This window comes from Lissotriton helveticus, chromosome 5_1 (assembly GCF_964261635.1).
Source record: "Lissotriton helveticus chromosome 5_1, aLisHel1.1, whole genome shotgun sequence".
NCBI lineage: Eukaryota > Metazoa > Chordata > Amphibia > Caudata > Salamandridae > Lissotriton > Lissotriton helveticus.
In genome coordinates this window covers 704,814,478-704,832,791 of record NC_136065.1, presented here as the reverse complement: position 1 = coordinate 704,832,791, position 18,314 = coordinate 704,814,478, and the positions used below count along the sequence as shown (strand labels likewise).

Sequence of the window (18,314 nt, the reverse complement as noted above, 5' to 3'; positions counted from 1 at the left end):
TTGTCATGCTATGAATAGGAATGGGTATCGTTTGGTCGCACATGCTGGGTTTTCCTCCGGCTCTAGAGGGGTTGGAATCCTCATTAAGAATTCTCTCCCACTGGAGATTGACTCCACGGTTCTCGATGATAGAGGGCGCTACGTCGCTCTTACTGGTAGATGGGAGGGCCGCACCCTCTCTCTGGTTTCTGTATATGTCCCCCCTGGCCTGCAATCGACTACTTTCGCGGACTTGGGGCGGGTTATTATCGCTCTCCCTGAGGGGTCACTGCTTCTAGGTGGTGATTTTAACGCGGTCGTTTCCGGTATGGTTGATCGACACCCGGTCAGGGATCTAAGGGGATCACAGAACTGGCTTCATGGATTCCTTGACACTTTGGGTCTGGTGGATTGTTGGAGATTGCAACATCCTGCTCAGCGGCAGTATACGTTTCATTCGGGCGCTCACGGTAGCCTCTCTAGGATTGATTATGTTTTGGTACCGGCTGCGCAGGCTCTCTCTATCACTGAGGTCAAGCATTTGGCTCAGGGAATTTCGGATCATTCTGCACTATAGCTTCGGATGGAGTTGGATTCCGGGTCCGAGGGACAGGTTGCCCCGATTAACCCTTGGTATCTCCGAAACCCTAAAACTCGTACTGCCCTGGTAAAATCTCTTGAACTGTATTGTTTGGAAAACGAGGGTTCTGTTTCGTCAGCGGTATCGCTTTGGGAGGCTTTCAAGACCGTCCTTAGGGGTCAGGCCCTGTCGTTTATAGCGGGTGTCAAGAAACGGCGGGATGAGGAGGTGGTTAAGCTTGAGACAGAGATAGCAGACTTGGAGCTTGACCTGGAGCGGGGGGTCACCCGTGCCACGACCCATGTTCTGCGACTAAAACAACTTGAGTACAGGACATTGGTTACTGATGCGGCTAAGGCCATGAGTAGGGAGCAGCAGGGACGTCTGTATGACGTGGGAGACAAAGCTGGTAAATTGATTGCGTGGCTGGATAAGAAAGATCAAGCTAATCGGGTGGTACCTGTGATAGAGACGGCTACTGGTGCTCGGGTCTCTGACCCTAAAGAGATCGTTCAGTGTTTCGCGGATCACTTCAAAAGAGTGTACTCCTCTGTGTCGGACAGGCCGGAGAAGGATTCACATCTATTATTGCGTGATATTGCTTTACCGCGTCTCTCTGATGTCGATAAGGAACAAATGGACGCCGCTATAACAGCTGATGAAGTGGCTCTTGCGACTCGTTCCCTGCGGTCCCAATGGCCTGCCTATTGAACTTTACAAGTTGCGCCCTGACAAGATGGCTCCCTATCTCCAGGATATGTTTCTGGAGTCTCGGGAGTGTGGCTTTCTCCCCCGTGATCAGCGTTTAGCGACCATTGTGGTGATCCATAAGGAGGGGAAGCCGAGAGATAAGTGTGCGTCGTACCGACCTATATCCCTTTTAAATGCCGAACCTAAGATCCTCGCGAAAGTATTGGCTAACCGATTGATCACTGTTATTAGCGAATTGATACATCCGGATCAATCCGGTTTTATCCCACATAGAAACACCGCCATGAATCTTAGGTGTCTGCATGGTGTTCTTGCGAAAGCTGCGACGTTGCGTGAGCCGGCAATCTTGGCGTCGCTGGATGCCACGATGGCTTTTGATACCGTGGAATGGCCATATTTATGGGCCGCGTTGGCTAAGTTTGGATTTGGACCCGGTTTTATTGGCTGGGTGAGGCTACTCTATGAGGACCCCCTTGCGCAAATTGTTGTGAATGGCCGAGTCTCTGCTCCGTTTGGTCTTGGGAGGGGAACTCGGCAAGGTTGTCCTTTGTCACCGCTCTTGTTTGCCCTAGCTCTCGAGCCCCTCGCCGCGTGGATCCGGTGGGAGCCCTCGATGAAGGGTATTCGGTGGTCCTCTGAGTTTGAAGATCGCATCTCGCTTTATGCAGATGATATCTTACTGTATTTGACTTCGCCCCAGAAGTCACTGATAGTATTGTGCGATGTTTTGAATTCATTTGGTAGAAACTCAGGCCTAATCATTAACTGGACAAAATCCTATCTATACGTCCTTTCAGGTGAAGTCCCTCTTCTTCCAAATAACTGTCCCATCCAGATTGCGCACACGGGGTTTAAATACCTCGGTATCTATATTTCATTGGACCCCGCAACTCGATATGAACAGAATCTCCTCCCTCCCTTGTCTAGATTGAAACAAGATGTCGCGGGTTGGCGTAAGCTTCCGCTTTCACCGCTTGGTCGTGCGGCCCTCTTTAAAATGAAGTCTCTGCCTCGTTTTCTTTATGCTCTCCAAAACACTCTTGATGTAGTTCCGGCTAGCTATTTCCGTGCAGTTGAGGGTCTTCAAAGGAAGTTGATTTGGGATGGTAGCCCTCGTATTGCACTTGCTAAACTGACGCTCCCGTGGTACGATGGGGGGGATCGCTCTCCCTGATATAAAACGTTACTATTGGGCGTCTCAATTGGGAGCCATTAACCATGGTATGTATGGTCCCGAATTGAACCCCGCCTTTGCAATGGATAGATGGCTGTTATCTGGGGGTAACTATTACAGGGCACTGTACTCTAGATCGGTGATTAAGGATTTGTCGGGACCTACCAAGACGGCAGTGCGTCTGTGGCAGGACGCAACTAGTTCGATGGGATGGAAAGACCGCTTGACTCGAGCGACCCCGCTCTTTGGCTCTGATAAACTTGATAAACTATGGAAGACCAAGGGGTTTGATAAATGGGACCTCATTGGTATCAGTAAGGTGGGAGACCTCTGGGTGAAGGGCCAGATTAAATAGTTTGAATTGCTAAAGAAGGAGTTTGAACTAGCTGATTCAGAGTACTTCCGTTATGTTCAAGTTCACCATGCTTTGAGGTCGGTTTTCCCAGTGGGGGTGGTAATTCCGGAGTCGTCCCCGCTCGAAGATAGTTAGACGGTCATGTGCCTGATAGTACTATCTCCCTAGTCTATAAAAAATTAATAAATGATAGGTCGGACCTCCTTTTGCGTCTTCGGGACTTGTGGACCCGTTACGGCCTTGAACTGGATGACGAGGACTGGCAATCTGCGATCTCCTCTCCCAAAGAGGTCGCAATTCCAGCTCGACTCAGACTGGTTCAACTTAAGATTCTTCATAGGATATACGTCACGGGCCCCGATTGGTTCACATGGGCTTTACTGAGGAGGGTTTGTGCAAGAGAGGATGCGGGCAGATAGGGACATTTCTCCATATTATCTGGGAATGTCGTGAGGTTGCTGCCTTCTGGAGCGGGGTACATGATGTAATGAAGGAAGTGACGGGGGTTGCCCTCTTACCGGAAGCTAGGCGATGTTTATTGAATGTTTGGGAACCCACGGATTATAACGCAGCCCAGACACAATGGGCGACCCTGGGGGTCATGATTGCCAAGCGCGACATTGCTCAATTGTGGGGATCCCAAAGGCCACCTACAGTTGCAGTATGGAAGGAAAACATGTATTGGTGCATGTTCAGGGAAAAACAGTGTATTTGGCCCGGGGTCGGCCCCGGAAGTGGTGTAGAGTATGGGGACCCTGGAATGCCTACCGTGGAGATATATGTGCACCGCCTATAGTGGATAATACTGATGTCCCACTTTCCCCCTGACCCCACATTCTGGCTACTCTATTGTAAGTGCATTGATTTTCCCTCTGTCCCCCCTCCTTCCCCTTCCATACATAGATTGCTGATTTCATTGTATTGACTTTTCCTTCCCAGTTTGAATTGACACTTAGTCTAATATATTACTTACCTTGCTGTTTCTATATTTTTCAATAAAAAGAAATATAAAAAAATAAAAAAATCACATTATCACACATATCCGGTTGAACCTCCGGTCCTCCAGTCTCTACAACTCTTGCTCACAACGCCCATGCGGAAAAAGCTAATCACGAGACTATACAAGGCTATTAGAACTGATGTGACGAGCGCCAAGGAAGTGAGTTTGAACAGGTGGAATGCTGTGCTTAACCCCCCCCCCTAATGACCTTACGGGAGTGGGAGAATGTATGCAGTCTGACGGGTAAGCTCAGCCCTAACGGAAATCTCTGTATCATTCATTTCAAGTACCTACATCAGATTTACCACACTCCCATGCGCTTACACAGATATGGATTGAGAGATACTAGTGGGTGTAAACGGTGTGGTCACACGTACGCTGATTTCATGCATCTTGCATGGGAGTGTGAGGGAGTGGCTCAGTATTGGGGGCAGGTGGTGCAGAATATAAAGACATGTCAGGTGTGGAGCTTCAGGTCCTGCCACAGGTTTGTCTCTTATGTTATGTTCCTCACGTCACGGAGGCTCTGGGGAAATTTGTACGTATCACACTACTTTTAGCCAAACGTAGAGTTGCTATAACATGGGAAGCCACACGGACGCCACAGGAGCTGCACTGGATCAGAGATATGGTGTACTGCAAAGAAAAACTTGAGCTGTATACTGAGGAACTACCGATTTCATCTAAGCCCAGAGACATATGGGCGCCACTGCGACAGTTTCTGCAGAGGCAGGACTCGTCTGAAACACAGGACTAAAGACTTCTGAACTTTCTGCCGGAGGCGGCTTTGCCCACATAGTCCTACATTGTGCCCTACAGTTTCATATGTAATGTAAATGGTCCAATGGTGTTTACTGATCACAGGTTTTCGGTGACTAGCTGATGCAGAACGCAGATTGTGTAATGGGTTTGTTGTTTGTGGTTTTCTTTTGAAATGCGATAAACAGATGTTTTTTTAAAAAGTAGGAACAAACTAAGCATGAATTAAAAGCTGAAAAGGAAGATAGGCATATAAGTCAAAGATGTGAGATGCCAACAGAACCACATCTTAGAGGCAGGAACTATAGAGGGGATTATCGTAAGAGGGCGTGGAACGAGTACAAAGAAATTAAAGCACACAGAGAGGGGAATAGCGAAATGTAAGTAAATGTATCCGTTATATTTTAACATTTGTTGTGCTTTTAATTTTTCTGACACTGAAGAAAATCTGAGGTTGATGGATGTGACAACATACACTTGCATGCTAAGGTACCTTTAAGGTTAACATCATCCACTTAAGCACAATAAAAATAACTTCAGTTAAAAATCAACACCCAATAAAGTACCTGATCTTGTTTATCTCCTGCATCAGATTTTGGAATGGGTTCTGCAACTTCTTCATCATACACCCTCTGTACATAACAAGATAGAAACATTCAACTACTGTACAATGTAGTATATAAAAATATAAAATATTATGAAATAAGCTGCAGATAGCGGACATTTACAGCACAATGAGAAGCAACACATAAAGAACCACTTGCCCTAGTTTGTATTTAAACTACAATATAGAAAACCTTTTTTACATTATTTTCAGAGCTCACTAAGCTCTAAAGGAACTAACACATTTTTTCCATACGTGAACATGGAAAAGCACTGACATATTGCACTTGTTTAACAATAAGTGGAAAGAGCATAAAAATAACTTGCATTCTTTGATCCTCAGTAGATATCCCTGGCATTTCTGCTACCTTAAACTGTGCACACAACATCCAACATATGGCAGATTTGTCAGCCTGTCCTGTGGTTGTGGCCAAATCCTTCTGTGCAAAAAATGGTTCAGGCATCGTTAAATATAATAAAAGTGTTGTAACTACTATAACCTTTAGACAGTTAATATTATGTGGCAATGTTCTCAACATGTAAGAATGAGAATAAAATACAGAACTCAGCTGAATAGAAAATTAGTTCTCAATGTCCCTAAGGGGGTAAAGGTGATGTCCCTAGGTCAAACGAGCGTTAGTGGTAATTGAGAAATACTGTCATTTACATCAATCGTTCATCCTCAGTTCATCCAGAATGAGACAGCAAACTCCTCACAAATGTAGATTTGTCCCTACCTTAACATGCCTATCAACCAACTCATTCATGTGTCCACCCACCATCATATGGCCACTCACAGAACATCACATATGACCGAACCTCTTCCATTATATGTATACACAAACACCAGTATACGCTCACACACCCCAACAAACAATTATGGCCACATTTATAAACCCACAGCCATGAACATCTCCATTACATCTATCATCAAATGCCCAAACCATCCACAAACATTGCGCTCACACAATTAAATTTTCACGTATACCGAGAAATGTAGACTTATAAACAAGTTATTAGAAAAGCCAATAATTCACTATTGCTGAATTTCAAGAAACTGATAATGGCATGGAAATGTTATAAATCTTTAGGGGCCTGCCTATAGAAAGACTACTAGAGAGAACTGAGGGATAAATAATAGAAATGTGCACATTCAAGCTAGTTCTTGCACAATAAATGCTATATATAGGTTTTCCAGGCAATAAAACTGTAGATTTTACATAACAATAACATTAACATTAAACATTTCTTTAAGTTGAAGAACAGATGTATCATGATGTATCATGATAAGATGAAGTCAGAGGAGACAGTGAAAAACTATACAATGTACATGAGTCACCAGAGACGAAGAGTGGAGGGAGAAAAGTAATGCAGGAGAGATTATATTCCTGCTCTGATGTGTTCTCTCCCACAATGCTGTGCAGGGCTCATTTTTGCCAAAACAACAATGAAGAAACCAGTGCAGGGAAAAGAGGCAGGTACTTGTATACGTCTAGAGGCCAAGGCAAGAAGCGCAAATCAACCACAGGTACTGCAACATTTAACAGCCCCTATGTACCTGAAGTAGCACCTCCTCCTGTTGCTGGACACATTTTGAGGGCTTCTATATCAAGAGTTACACAACAGACTAGAGAGACCAGATGTAACTGGTGCCACCTGGGATGTAGTTAGCTTCTAGACAAAGTCCAATATCTTTTCCTGTTGCCATGGGTGACAGTAACAAGACTGGAACTGGGAATGGGCAAGGGAAACGTACCTTAGACAAAGGATTGGGTTGAAGACATGCGGTTGACGTTGGGGCAAGATGGCGGACACGGCTGTGTCCAAGTAAGCGGGTTTCCGGCGTTCTCCTGCACACCGTGGCTCTGACCCCCTGCTCAAATTAAGACGCTGGCATATCGGGGAAAAGAATAACGGATGGTTACCTGAAGAGGAAGCTTCAGCGACCTGCCAGTCAGACTCTGAACCACGAGGAGTGTGTGGCTCTTTTGAATCGGAGTGCGGCGGAGTGCTGGCCGGTTCAGAGTGAGGAGCGGCATCCTCTGCGGGATTCCTTGGTTTTGCAGCCTGGCGGCTTGCTGCGACGAAGCAAGTAAATCAGCCAGAAATCGTAAACGGTCTTGGATTTCCGCTCCCCTCGGGCTCAAAATGATGATATGGAGAGCCCTGGCTCCTTCTCAGGGGCAATTCCTCGGAAATGCCGACTACAGTTTCTTTTGGCCGCTGGCTCTCATCGGTTTTTTTTCAACATTACAGAATATAATTCTCCTTTCATTTACATTGAGAGTCGTGGTAATCGTCTGGCTGAGTATAGGTATCCACCTGGGAGACTGCGACAGTGTGTGACCAGAGAAACCAAGGTGCACCTGGAGGGAGTGCTGCAAAACCCGGAACAGATCACTCAAATTGACACAATGAGACCTAAGAATGCCGCCTCAAACCCGGCACCAAAGGGAGCTACTACGAGGGCAGCGGCAGCCGCCAACACTCCAGGGAAGGCTTTACAAGCTATAGGTCCTACAGATAGTCAGCAACAGGGGAGAAGAATGGAAACAATTTAAGACGGAGAGAGTGAGAAGTCTGATGATGCTCCCCAAGACATTCGACCGGACGCATCTCCTCCTACTGTCATCTCTACAGTTTCCCCCGCTGGTGCTCCGGGGATAGCGGCCTCTGAGGAGCCCCCGCAGGGGCAAAAGGTAACAATTCCGGCTATCTTTAATAAGACTAATAAAAAAAGAATCAGTTGAGGGCAGAAAAGAATGTACTGTTGATGCTAGCTGGCCAGCCAAGTGTCGCCATTTCAATACAGAACCCCCCCCCCCTCTTCGCCCGGTATAATTTCTGAGATACACTGTTCTGTTACCGCGGATGGTGACACAGCGGATGGTGACACAATCAGTTTACCTGAAGTAGATGATTCTCCCGCGGATAAGGAAATATTGAACGATCTTGACTCTTGTGACTCAGGAGGGAAATTTTACTCTATGTCAGATGTGTCACTGGTCTCTGACGGGGAGGGAGAGAGAGAGGATGAAAGTACGGAAATTGAGATTGAATGGGCAGATGATCATAGTCTTGCCAGCTCCGCTCTTTTGGAAGAAGAAGAAGATTTTTCAAGATCTCCCAGTGGGGAAAATACTGTTCTAACTGCTCCAGGGTCAGGTAACTCTGTATCGCCACATGCTCCCGCTGAGCAAGTGCCGACCGCAGCTGAGAGTTGTGACGAAGGGAGCAAATGGCCCTCTTTTGATGATGGTGGCAGTAATATCACCCTATCGACAATTTATCAAGCAATCATGATACATCGTGAGGAGACTAAGGCGGAGAGCCTTCGTATACATGGAGCAGTTCGAAAATTACAGAACTCTGTCCGCCGTAGTGTCAAAACTAATATAGAACTGTCCACTAGAGTTGCAGAGGCCGAGAGTAGAATTTCTACCATCGAAGATGACTTTTCTTCTTGTAAAGCTGACGTCTCCGCATTGCATACTCTCCGTGATGAGATTAGCTGGAAGCTCTGCGATATTGAGAATAAGGCAAGGAGAAATAATCTCAGAATACTGGGAGACCCTGAAAGGGCCGAAGGGAAAAATATCCGCCAATTTGTAACCGAGTTATGTGTAGAAGCTTTCCCTGAGCTAAAAGAGTGGGAATGGGAGATGGAGCTCCAAAGAGTTCACAGATGTCCCTTCCAGATTCAGAAGGGGACTGGGGGGGGGGGGCAGAAAATAGACCAAGGGCAATTCTTATTTGCCTTAATAATTTTCTTTTACGTGAGCAATTATATGATCTGGCTCGTCCAGACCGCAAACGTAAGGCAAAAGGTTGCGAATTTTTTGTCCGGCCAGACTACTGTCAGGCAACTGTACAGCAGAGATGGCACATTTCAAAGTAAAGGAGCACAGGCTTTTTTGTTAAATCCAACTAACCTAAAGGTCATCACTAAAGATAAAACGGTGTTCTTTACTTCAGAGATTAAGGCCAAGGAGTTCCTAGATTCTTTTTAACCGCATCCGCGCTAAGCGTTTTCCCGCTGTGCGCTGAGTTTTTTAAAAACCCGCATTACATGACGAGCTCCGCTCGTCATGAGTGTACGAGAGGCGTAACTCATGACGAGCTGAGTTTGTCATGAGTGTCGAAGGGGTTAAGGGTATTGAATAAGTTTTGGTTGGCCTCTGCAATCTTCTGTGAGATGTCTGGATTCTCTTCAAGGTTATCTATTGTTTTGTCTGAGTGCGTAGTGTTTTCTTTTTTTTTTCCTTTTTCACTTTTCTTCATAGGGTCAAGTTAAATCTCCTTTTGGAGGTTTCTCAAATTTAGCAGGGGGAAGGGGGTGTACGGGGAACGCCTACTCTTTTCTTTCCATCCTTTATGGGGACTTTTCAGTTCCTATGCCTCACTGTGGTGGGTTGTGGGGGGGGTTCGGGAGGGAGGGGTGGGATGGTTTGTGGGGGCGGGGTAGGGATGGGGGTTGGGGGGCAAGGAACAGCAGGTACAGAGTATGTAATTCACCTTATTATTTGAGACAGCAATCGAGAAGAAGCCACAATAAATTGTTTGTACTGATCTTTAACCCTTTTTTGGATAATGGCTAAATTCTCTATTTGCTCCTAGAATGTTTGTGGGCTGAATAATAGAAAAAAAAGGGGGGTGATGGAACAGATTCTCAAAAATATGGGGGTACAGATACTCTGTATTCAAGAAACTCACGGTGCGTGGAATAACAGGATGTGCCTGAAAGATCTCGGCTATGAAACCTTGATATGCACACGTCAAGGAACAACAACTAAAGGGGTAGCAATCTTAAAAAAATACGGATGGGGGAGTGTAAGCGTGCCAAGGCTGACCCATATGGAAGATGGGCAATTGCTGAAATGAGGGTTGATAATTTTCTCTTTACTATGCGTACCATATACACCCCCAACTTGGATGATCCTGAAATGCTTACTCTGATTAGTATTGAGCTGGCCCAATGGCCTTCTCCCCTTGTGATATGTGGAGACTTAAACTTGCATTTATCAGGAGATTTCGATCATCGTCTCAATTCCTCTTACTTAGGTAGAAAGCCTAAAATCTTTAAGGCAATAAAGGGCATTCTGAATGAATTTGGGCTAGTTGATGTATGGGGCTTTATGCTCTCAGCCTTGCCTGGTTTTACTTTTTTTTCTGCCCCACACCGAAAAACATGTTCGTATTGATTATTTTTTTGCCCCAGTAGACCTGTTAATTAATACTAAAATAGATATTTTCCCCAAAATCATATCGGATCACAACCAGGTTATTCTTGAACTAGTCGCAGATACCTTTTTTACCCCTAACATTAGAAGCTCATGGACCTTCGATCGCCAATTATTGGTTTAATGTCGGCTCTGCAACAGTGGGCATAGTCTGGGATGCGTTTAAAGCTGGGGTGCGGGGGAGAACATTAAGCTTTACTATAAATAAGCAGTGTTGTATCAGGGCTAAGCAAGAATTAGAGATGTCCAAATTGCGTGACTTAGAGTTGGCACTGATGCAAACCTCAAACTCTAATCAAATAGAATTTGAACAAAGAATGCGAGATCTTGCTATCCAGAGAATTAAAATCTATGAAAGCTATGCCGAGAAGTTAGCGGCTCAAATCGCGATTTTTCGCTCTGATATGTTTGAGGCGGGGGAAAAATCTGGTTGATTGCTAGCCAAACGACTAAGGCAGAAAGCGGTGGCTAGGAAAGTGGACGCAATACAGGACGCCAATGGCTTATTACATACTGAGCCTGGCAAAATCTTGGAAGTATTTAGAGAATTTTATGTTAAACTTTATTCTAGTGAGGACTCCTTGGATATAGAAGATGAACTTGCGATGTTTATGGATGGTCAGGAATTTTCTAAACTCACAGATTTCCAGAGGGAAGCCTTAGAGATGGAGTATACAGAACAGGAAGTAGAGATGGTGATTTCATCTCTAGCTTTAGGGAAAGCAGTAGGTCCTGGCGGGATTCCTTTAGAATTCTTTTGAACTTTTTTTTTCCATTTTGAAGAAACACCTCCTGGAAGTCTGCCTTAGGGCACAAAGTGGGGCACCTCCGGCTTCGTGGAATAATTCCATAATAACAATGTTTTTAAAGAAAGGCAAACCTGGTCAGTTACCATCATCTTACAGGCCAATATCTTTAATAAACGCCGACAGCAAGTTGTACTCCAAAATCGTAGCCACTAGACTTTCCGCTATGATTTCCTCTCTGGTTTCACCCCTTCAGCGCGGATTTATTCTGGGCCGTGACACGACAGACCATGTGAGGCGTGTTATTGCTTTAATTGACTGGGCAGAGGTAACTAAAACATCCATAGGCGTGACCCTGTTGGATGCCGAAAAGCCCTTTTTGGACCTACAACGTAAATATGGTGTACATAAAATGATTTTTTTAAATTTCTTCAAATCCGCAGTTACTATGTTCAGCTGGGACAATACGAAACGCGGTTCAAGCAAATTCCTGTGTTAGAAGGGATGGGAAAAGGGTCACCCATTGTTTTTTTTTTATTCAAATTTAATTTTGTTACTTTCAGAGGACCTGGATCAATGTCAGGAGAAATGGAGAACTAAACTAAATGTTGCCACTATTGACCTTTACTTCTCTATCTCTCTTGCTAAGGAGGTTCTGACCTCAGGTAAGATGTTTGCCCAACATTACATGGTTTTATATGACCTGTACTATTCTCCTAGGAAAGTCTCCAAATGGAGTACTGGTCCGGGTGCCAGTTGTAGTAGATGCAGATGTTATGCGGCTGATGCGTTACATATGTTTTTTTCATGTCCTAAACTTGCACTCCTTCTTAGCTTGGTTCAAATTTTTCTAACTGAAATATTGGGCTCTCCCATATGTATTAATGCTGAGTTGGTGCTGTTTGGTACAGACTCCACAGTTTTGATTACTTCTAAGGATCGGGCCTCTTTTCTTTTCATTTGTATGGCAGTACTACTGGGTTGTATCTCCAAAGAGTGGATATCTCCCGATCCTCCCACATTTCATCTGTGGAGGGCCCAGCGATTATCTGTATACAACTTGGAGATTGCAATATATAAAACAAAGGGTATTCGTAAGAGGAGAATAGGGCTTAAAATTTGGAATCCTATTACTGAATGGATATAATGAACGGATGGTTACTGATTTGTTTATTCCTTTTTTCTTATCTCATATCAACAGAATGTTTGATAATTGCCGTTATTTTTTGTAGTGTTCTTCTTTTTCTTCATTGTTTCTTTCTTTTGTTCTTTTTGACTCTCTCTTGTGTTCATATGTTATATCACATTGTAATGGTTTTGTTCTAACGATTGTGCCTACATGGTTCTGTACTTATTACTTGTGGGGTCTCATGTGTTTTCTCTGTAACCTTTTTGTTCCTTGCATAAAAAATGAAAATTTTTAAAAAAGGGTTGAAGACATGCCACCACATACCAGGTTGTACATGTTTTGGGGAGAACGGCTGGGGCATATCCATTTTACGGAATCAAAACCACCATCTTGTCAGGATGGACACTTCTTCTGAAGGACCCACAACCCACCTCACACTCACTTAGTAGATGTGCCAGACATGATGCAGCCAATTGACCCCAGTTATGGGGGATGGACAGACATTTTGCTTGAAAGCACCAGTAGGCAGAGCCCCCTCAGAGATACTGCTTAAAAAGGGCTGTCCCCTGGACTAGAATTACACTGCCACCACCAACAGTCACCACCTTCCCTAGGCTGAGGGTGTAGTAACTTTTCTCACTCAGCATGGGAGTCCACTTTGGGTCACACCATCTGCTTTCCCATACCCCTGCACCCTTCACTCCACATGGCTTGGTTCCGATGGTCATAAACAAAAAAAAGATGAAGCAACTCTAGTGGGTTTCCATTATTGTTGAGATAACTATCCCCCTTGAGGTTGAGAAGCAGGCACAGGGGGCAAATGTAGAACAGAGGAGGAGAGCAATACGAAGAGAAAGAAAAAGAGAGGGAAGGGAAGAGAGATGAAGAGAGAGAGAGTGAATATGAATCGAAAGAAAGAGACGGGAAGGATTGGGATGATTTGAACATATGCCAGGGCTACTTCTGGCTTCCAGTCCTGCCCTGGTGATGGGGTTAATGTATAAAGAATGTCGGTTCTGCAGGGTCGTTTATTAATTGCTAAGTGTGCTTTCAGATGCCCTGTTATGACATTTAAAAAATCACAATCGTAAGTGGGCTGCTCCAAATCAACGAGATATGCTTTTTTAGGTCTCGCCTTCTAGACAGCAGCCTGTTGTGAAACACATTGTCAGCTTATAGTGGCCTTAGAACCTGCCGATTTATTACCATTGCTTGGTTTCATTGTCACTCACTTACTTGCTTGTGTGGTCTTTCCATCCTCTTCTTGTGTTCGTTACTTCCCTGGAGAGTGGATGCAAACTTGTATCCTTCCACTGCTCTTCTTTTCAGTCGCTACTTTTTTCTTTTTGCTTAAGCACTCCCAGGAGTGCTTGTGTTTTCCAGCTGTCTCCATCATGCACTTTTCTCCCCCCTTGAGTGCTGCTCTGTAGTCCGTGTGCTTCTACGCCACTCCATCCGTGTACCTTTCTCACCCATGTGTTTCTCCCTGCTAGCTCCATGTTGCTCTCTCCCCAGTGCACCAATTTGCTCTCTCTTCGCGTCCTTCCTCACACCTATGCTCTCCATGCTGCTTCCTTCAGCCGTGACACCCCTGGGTTGTTTCCTCTCGCCGGCACCCCTGCTTGTTGCTTCACCCCACCACCACCTGTGTTGCTTCCCCCTACCCACGTCCCAGTGCTGTATCTGCCCTCATTTTTTTCTTTTAAGTTATTGATCAAACTCGGATTGGAAAAAAAAGGATGATGTACTTACCCAGTAAGCATCTGTACTTGGCATGTGGAGTTGTAGATTCACATGCTTTGCATACTCCTGCCATCTAGTGTTGGGTCCGGATGTTTGCACGTTGTTTTTCTTCAAAGAAGTCATTCCAGTCACAAGGTAAGGTGACTCCTTTCGGTGATAGTATGCAAGGGCATCCACTACATTGTTAGATTGTTTTCCAGTAAGAGGATGAGAATGGAGAAAGTAAGTATAGTATAGAGATGTCCGTGTATGTAATGTAGATAGTGAGAACTGCAACAAATACAGGTATCTGTGGAGATGGGAGGGCGTTTGTGAATCTACAGCTCTACATGGCAAGAACTGATGCTTACTGTTAAGTAACATAATTCATTTGAGGCATGTGTGCTGTAGATACACATGCTTTGCATAGCCTATAAAGCACTTATCTCCCAAAGCGGTGGCTAACCAGTAGATGTTGCAGTTGTCCGGAACAGTGTCTTTAGCACTGATTGGCCTACAATGATTTGTTGATGTGCTAACCCATCCTCACAATAGTGTTTGGTAAATGTGTGTGGTGTAGAACATGTCGCTGCCTTACCTATGTCAACTATGGGAATGTTACCTAAAAAGGCCATAGTTGCTCCTATGTAGTGAGTGGAATGAGCTCTAGGAGGTATAGATAACGTTCTCTTAGCTTGCACGTCTGAATGCATTTAACAATCCATCTTGAAATGCCAGGTTTAGACATAGTATTGCCCTTGTGAGGGGGAGCAAATGTAACAAACAGTTGCTTTGTTTTACGAAAATCCTTTGTCCTTTCAATATAGTACAATAGTGCTCTTCTGACATCAAGTGTGTGAAGAGCTCTTTCTGCTACTGAATAGACTGAGGAAAGAAGACAGGTAACGCAAGAGATTGTTTAATATGAAAAGCAGAAACTACTTTAGGGAGGAATTTGGGCTGATGGGAAGAACTACCCTCAATTTATGAAGCTGAAAGAAGGGTTCTTCTAAGGTTAATGCCTGCAACTCACCAACTTTTCCTTAATGAGGTGATTGCAATGGGAAAGGCAACCTTTCATGAGAGAAACTGTAACAGACAGTTGTGTACTGACGCAAAGGGTGGACTCATAAGTCTTGTAAGAACAATGTTAATATTCCACACTGGTGCTAGAGGTATCTAGGTGGTATCACTCTCTTTAAGCCTTCCATAAAGGCTTTAATGACAGGAACTTTGAACAAGGATAAATGCTGTCTGTTCTGCAAATACACAGTTATTGCTGCAAGGTGCAACCAAATAGAAGTGTAAGCTAGACCAGTTTGCTATAGGTGCAAGGGGTAACAAATAATGTTTTGAACAGAAGCATCTAGAGGATTGATTTTATTGTTGTTACAATAGGCTACAAATAATTTCCAATTTGCTGCATAACAAGCTCTAGTGGTAGGCTGTCTTGCTTCCTTCAGAATAGCCATACGGTCTTGTGGAAAGTTTAGATATCCAAACTCTGTGATTTCAGGAGCCAGATGGCTAAATTGAGCTCCTTGGGATTTGGAAACCCGATTCCTCCACGGTTGTGAGTGAGAAGACTGGAGATGAGATACTGCTTTTGATGTGGAACTACCGACAGCTCCAACAGGATGGTGTACCACAGGTTGCAGGCCCATATGGGAGTTACCAAAATCAGTGTGAGGGATGTTTGCCTGAGTTTCTGAACCAAAAACGGAAGGAGTAGGGACAGGCGGAAAAGCATAGGCAAATATCTGTGACCAATTCATCCACAGGGATGTGAACCTGGAGGCGAAGTTTGGGCATTTTGCGTTGTCTACTGTGGCGAATAGTTCTATTTGTGAAAATCCCCATTGTTGAAAGTATGGAAGAGAACTTGGAGATGACTTGGAGATGACTTGGAGATGACGTTCCCACTTGTGTATTTGCTGCCTCCTTCTGCTGAAGAGTGTGTGCAGATATTTGCGATACGTGCTAGCTTTGATGAGCCAGTCATCTAGGTATGGGAAGACATTAATGTGTTGTCTTCTGAGATGAGCTGTCTCTACTGCGAGGCATTAGGTAAAGACTATGGGAGCAGTAGTTACTTCGAACTGGTAGTGTTTGCCTGCCATTACACATCTGAGGTATTGGGATGAGCTGGGTGAATGTGAAAGTATGTGTCTTTTAAGTCTAGTGTGAACATAAAATCGCATTGCTGTAAAAGTGGAAGAACTTGTTGATGCGTTAACATATGGAAGTGCTCTGACAGTATGTATTGGTTTAACATTCTAAGATCCAGAATTGGTCTTAAGGAGCCATCCTTTTTGGGAATTAGAAAATAGAGAGCGTAAACCCATGAACCTTGGTACAGTGATGGAACTGGTTCTATGGCACCCTTTAGTAAGAGCGATTGCACTTCTTGTTTGAGTAATTGTAAGTGGTCTGGTGACAGTTTGTGAGAGTGAGGTGGAATGTTTGGAGGATTGGTAGTAAGCTCCAGGCAATAACTATGTGGGATAAGGCCGATTACCCATTTGTCAGTTGTTATGAGTTGCCAAATGGGGAGAAACTGTTGAAGTCTTCCCCTAACAGGTATTAAGTAATCTGTGGGAAGTGTGGGCAAGTCGGTGCTTTTTGGGAGTAGGGGTATTATGGGGTGTGGCGCCCTTACCCCTACCCATAGAGTTGTTTCCTCTATATCCTACTCTATAGAAACCTTTAAAGGAAGAGGATTGCTTGTTGCCTTTGTAAGAGAAATCATTGGGTCTGAGGATATGGTTTTAGACAATGCCCGATAAAAGGAGCAACAGAATGAGCCTCTATTCGAAGGAGACTGGAGTGTTCCCATGGACTTTGCCATTTCAGTGTCTTTTTTCATCTTTCAAGAGCCTGATCGACTTCTGGACCAAAAAGATGTTCCTTGTCAAAGGGGGTGTTTAGGACGAATTGTTGAACTTCGGGTTTAAACCCAGAAATCATAAACCATGCATGCTTTCTAAGGAGAATGCTGGTATTGACCTCTCTAGCTGCGGTATCAACAGCGTCTAGAGCCCACCTAATTGAAGAGTTGAAAATTAACTTGCCCTCCTGAACCAACTCTTGAGCATCAGCCTTAAGTTCTTCTGGGAGATATTGGAGCAGTTGCTCAAATTCATCTCAGCGTGCCCTGTCATACCTAGTAGGCCCTGTGAATTTGCGATTCGCCAATGATTGGCGGCATGAGCAGCTACATGCTTTCCTGAGGAATCTATGAGCTTAGATTCTTGGTCTGGGGGGGTGCAGCACCAGAGGTTTAGAGTTAGCTCTTTTGCAGCATTAGAGGCTACCAAGGAGTCAAGAGGCAGTTGACCTTTCAATAAGACAGGGTCAGACGTCGAAGGTTTATATTTTTTATTGACTCTAGGAGTCAGAATGTATGCTCATACAGGGTCTTTGAAGATGTCCTTTGCATGCCTCATCATGCCCTTCAGCATAGGGAGCATCTTACTTGACCTGTGTGTAGACCCAAGTGTTTCGAATGACTCTTTATGTAATGCTACCCCATGGTACTCTGCTGCTCTAGCAATGGGTTCTTGATAAGCCATATCATCAGCAGGTGGGGATGGCTTTGCAGGATAATGATCTGGATCGGTGTCTAATGGAGGGTCACTGGTGTAATCGTTCCATGGGTCTACAGGTAATTGAACATCTTCCTCGTCAAGATCATCCCCTTCAGGCTGTGAAAGTGGGGATCCCGGAGGTGTGATGTGTAGAGGATCTAAATGTAGAGAAGATGGTAGAGGTGGAGGGGATGGCTGGGCAAGATGAGCAGGGCTAGTAGCCATGTCTTTTGTCTTCTTAAAAGAAAACTTATAGTGAGAGTCTTTAGAAGGAAGCTTGTGTTTAGATGGAGATTTAGCATGAATATGTCCTGTATCAGGGTTGATATAATGTTCTACTGTTTGGGGTCCAATTTGGGATGAACCATGTCTAAATAAATTTGGGGCAGAAGCCTCAGAGACACTCTCTTTTAATTTCTGCATCGAAGGTTTGGGTGCGGAGATAGGTTTGCTTTTGTGAGCGGAAGATTTCAACTCCGAAGAATGCTTTTGTTTCGGCATAGATGGTTTTGGCTTGAAGCTGGTTTTGTTCTTCGAACCAGAAGGTTTAGGATCCGAAGAGGATTTCGGCCTACTCGGTCCCGAGCTGGAAGGTTGACTATGTGTTTCGGTGCTGAGCAGGAAGGCAGGGCGTTGGAAACATCGTCTAGGTGCCATCCTTGGCCAGAAGGCAGAGGTGGTGCCGAAGCCTTGGGTTTTTTAGGCATGAGTATAGGGGGCAAGGGGTCT

At 44.6% G+C, this 18,314-nt stretch overlaps 1 protein-coding gene across 3 annotated transcripts in view; it reads right to left on the bottom strand.

Moving 5' to 3' along the window:
- LOC144754851 (WASH complex subunit 2-like) overlaps positions 1–18,314 on the bottom strand; it is a 770,229-nt gene that overhangs the window by 720,913 nt on the left and 31,002 nt on the right. For all 3 annotated transcript variants that reach the window (XM_078643106.1, XM_078643107.1, XM_078643108.1), the window contains exon 3: positions 5,125–5,190. In XM_078643106.1, the coding sequence (XP_078499232.1) occupies positions 5,125–5,190 (66 nt within the window). The remainder of the gene's footprint in view (positions 1–5,124; positions 5,191–18,314) is intronic.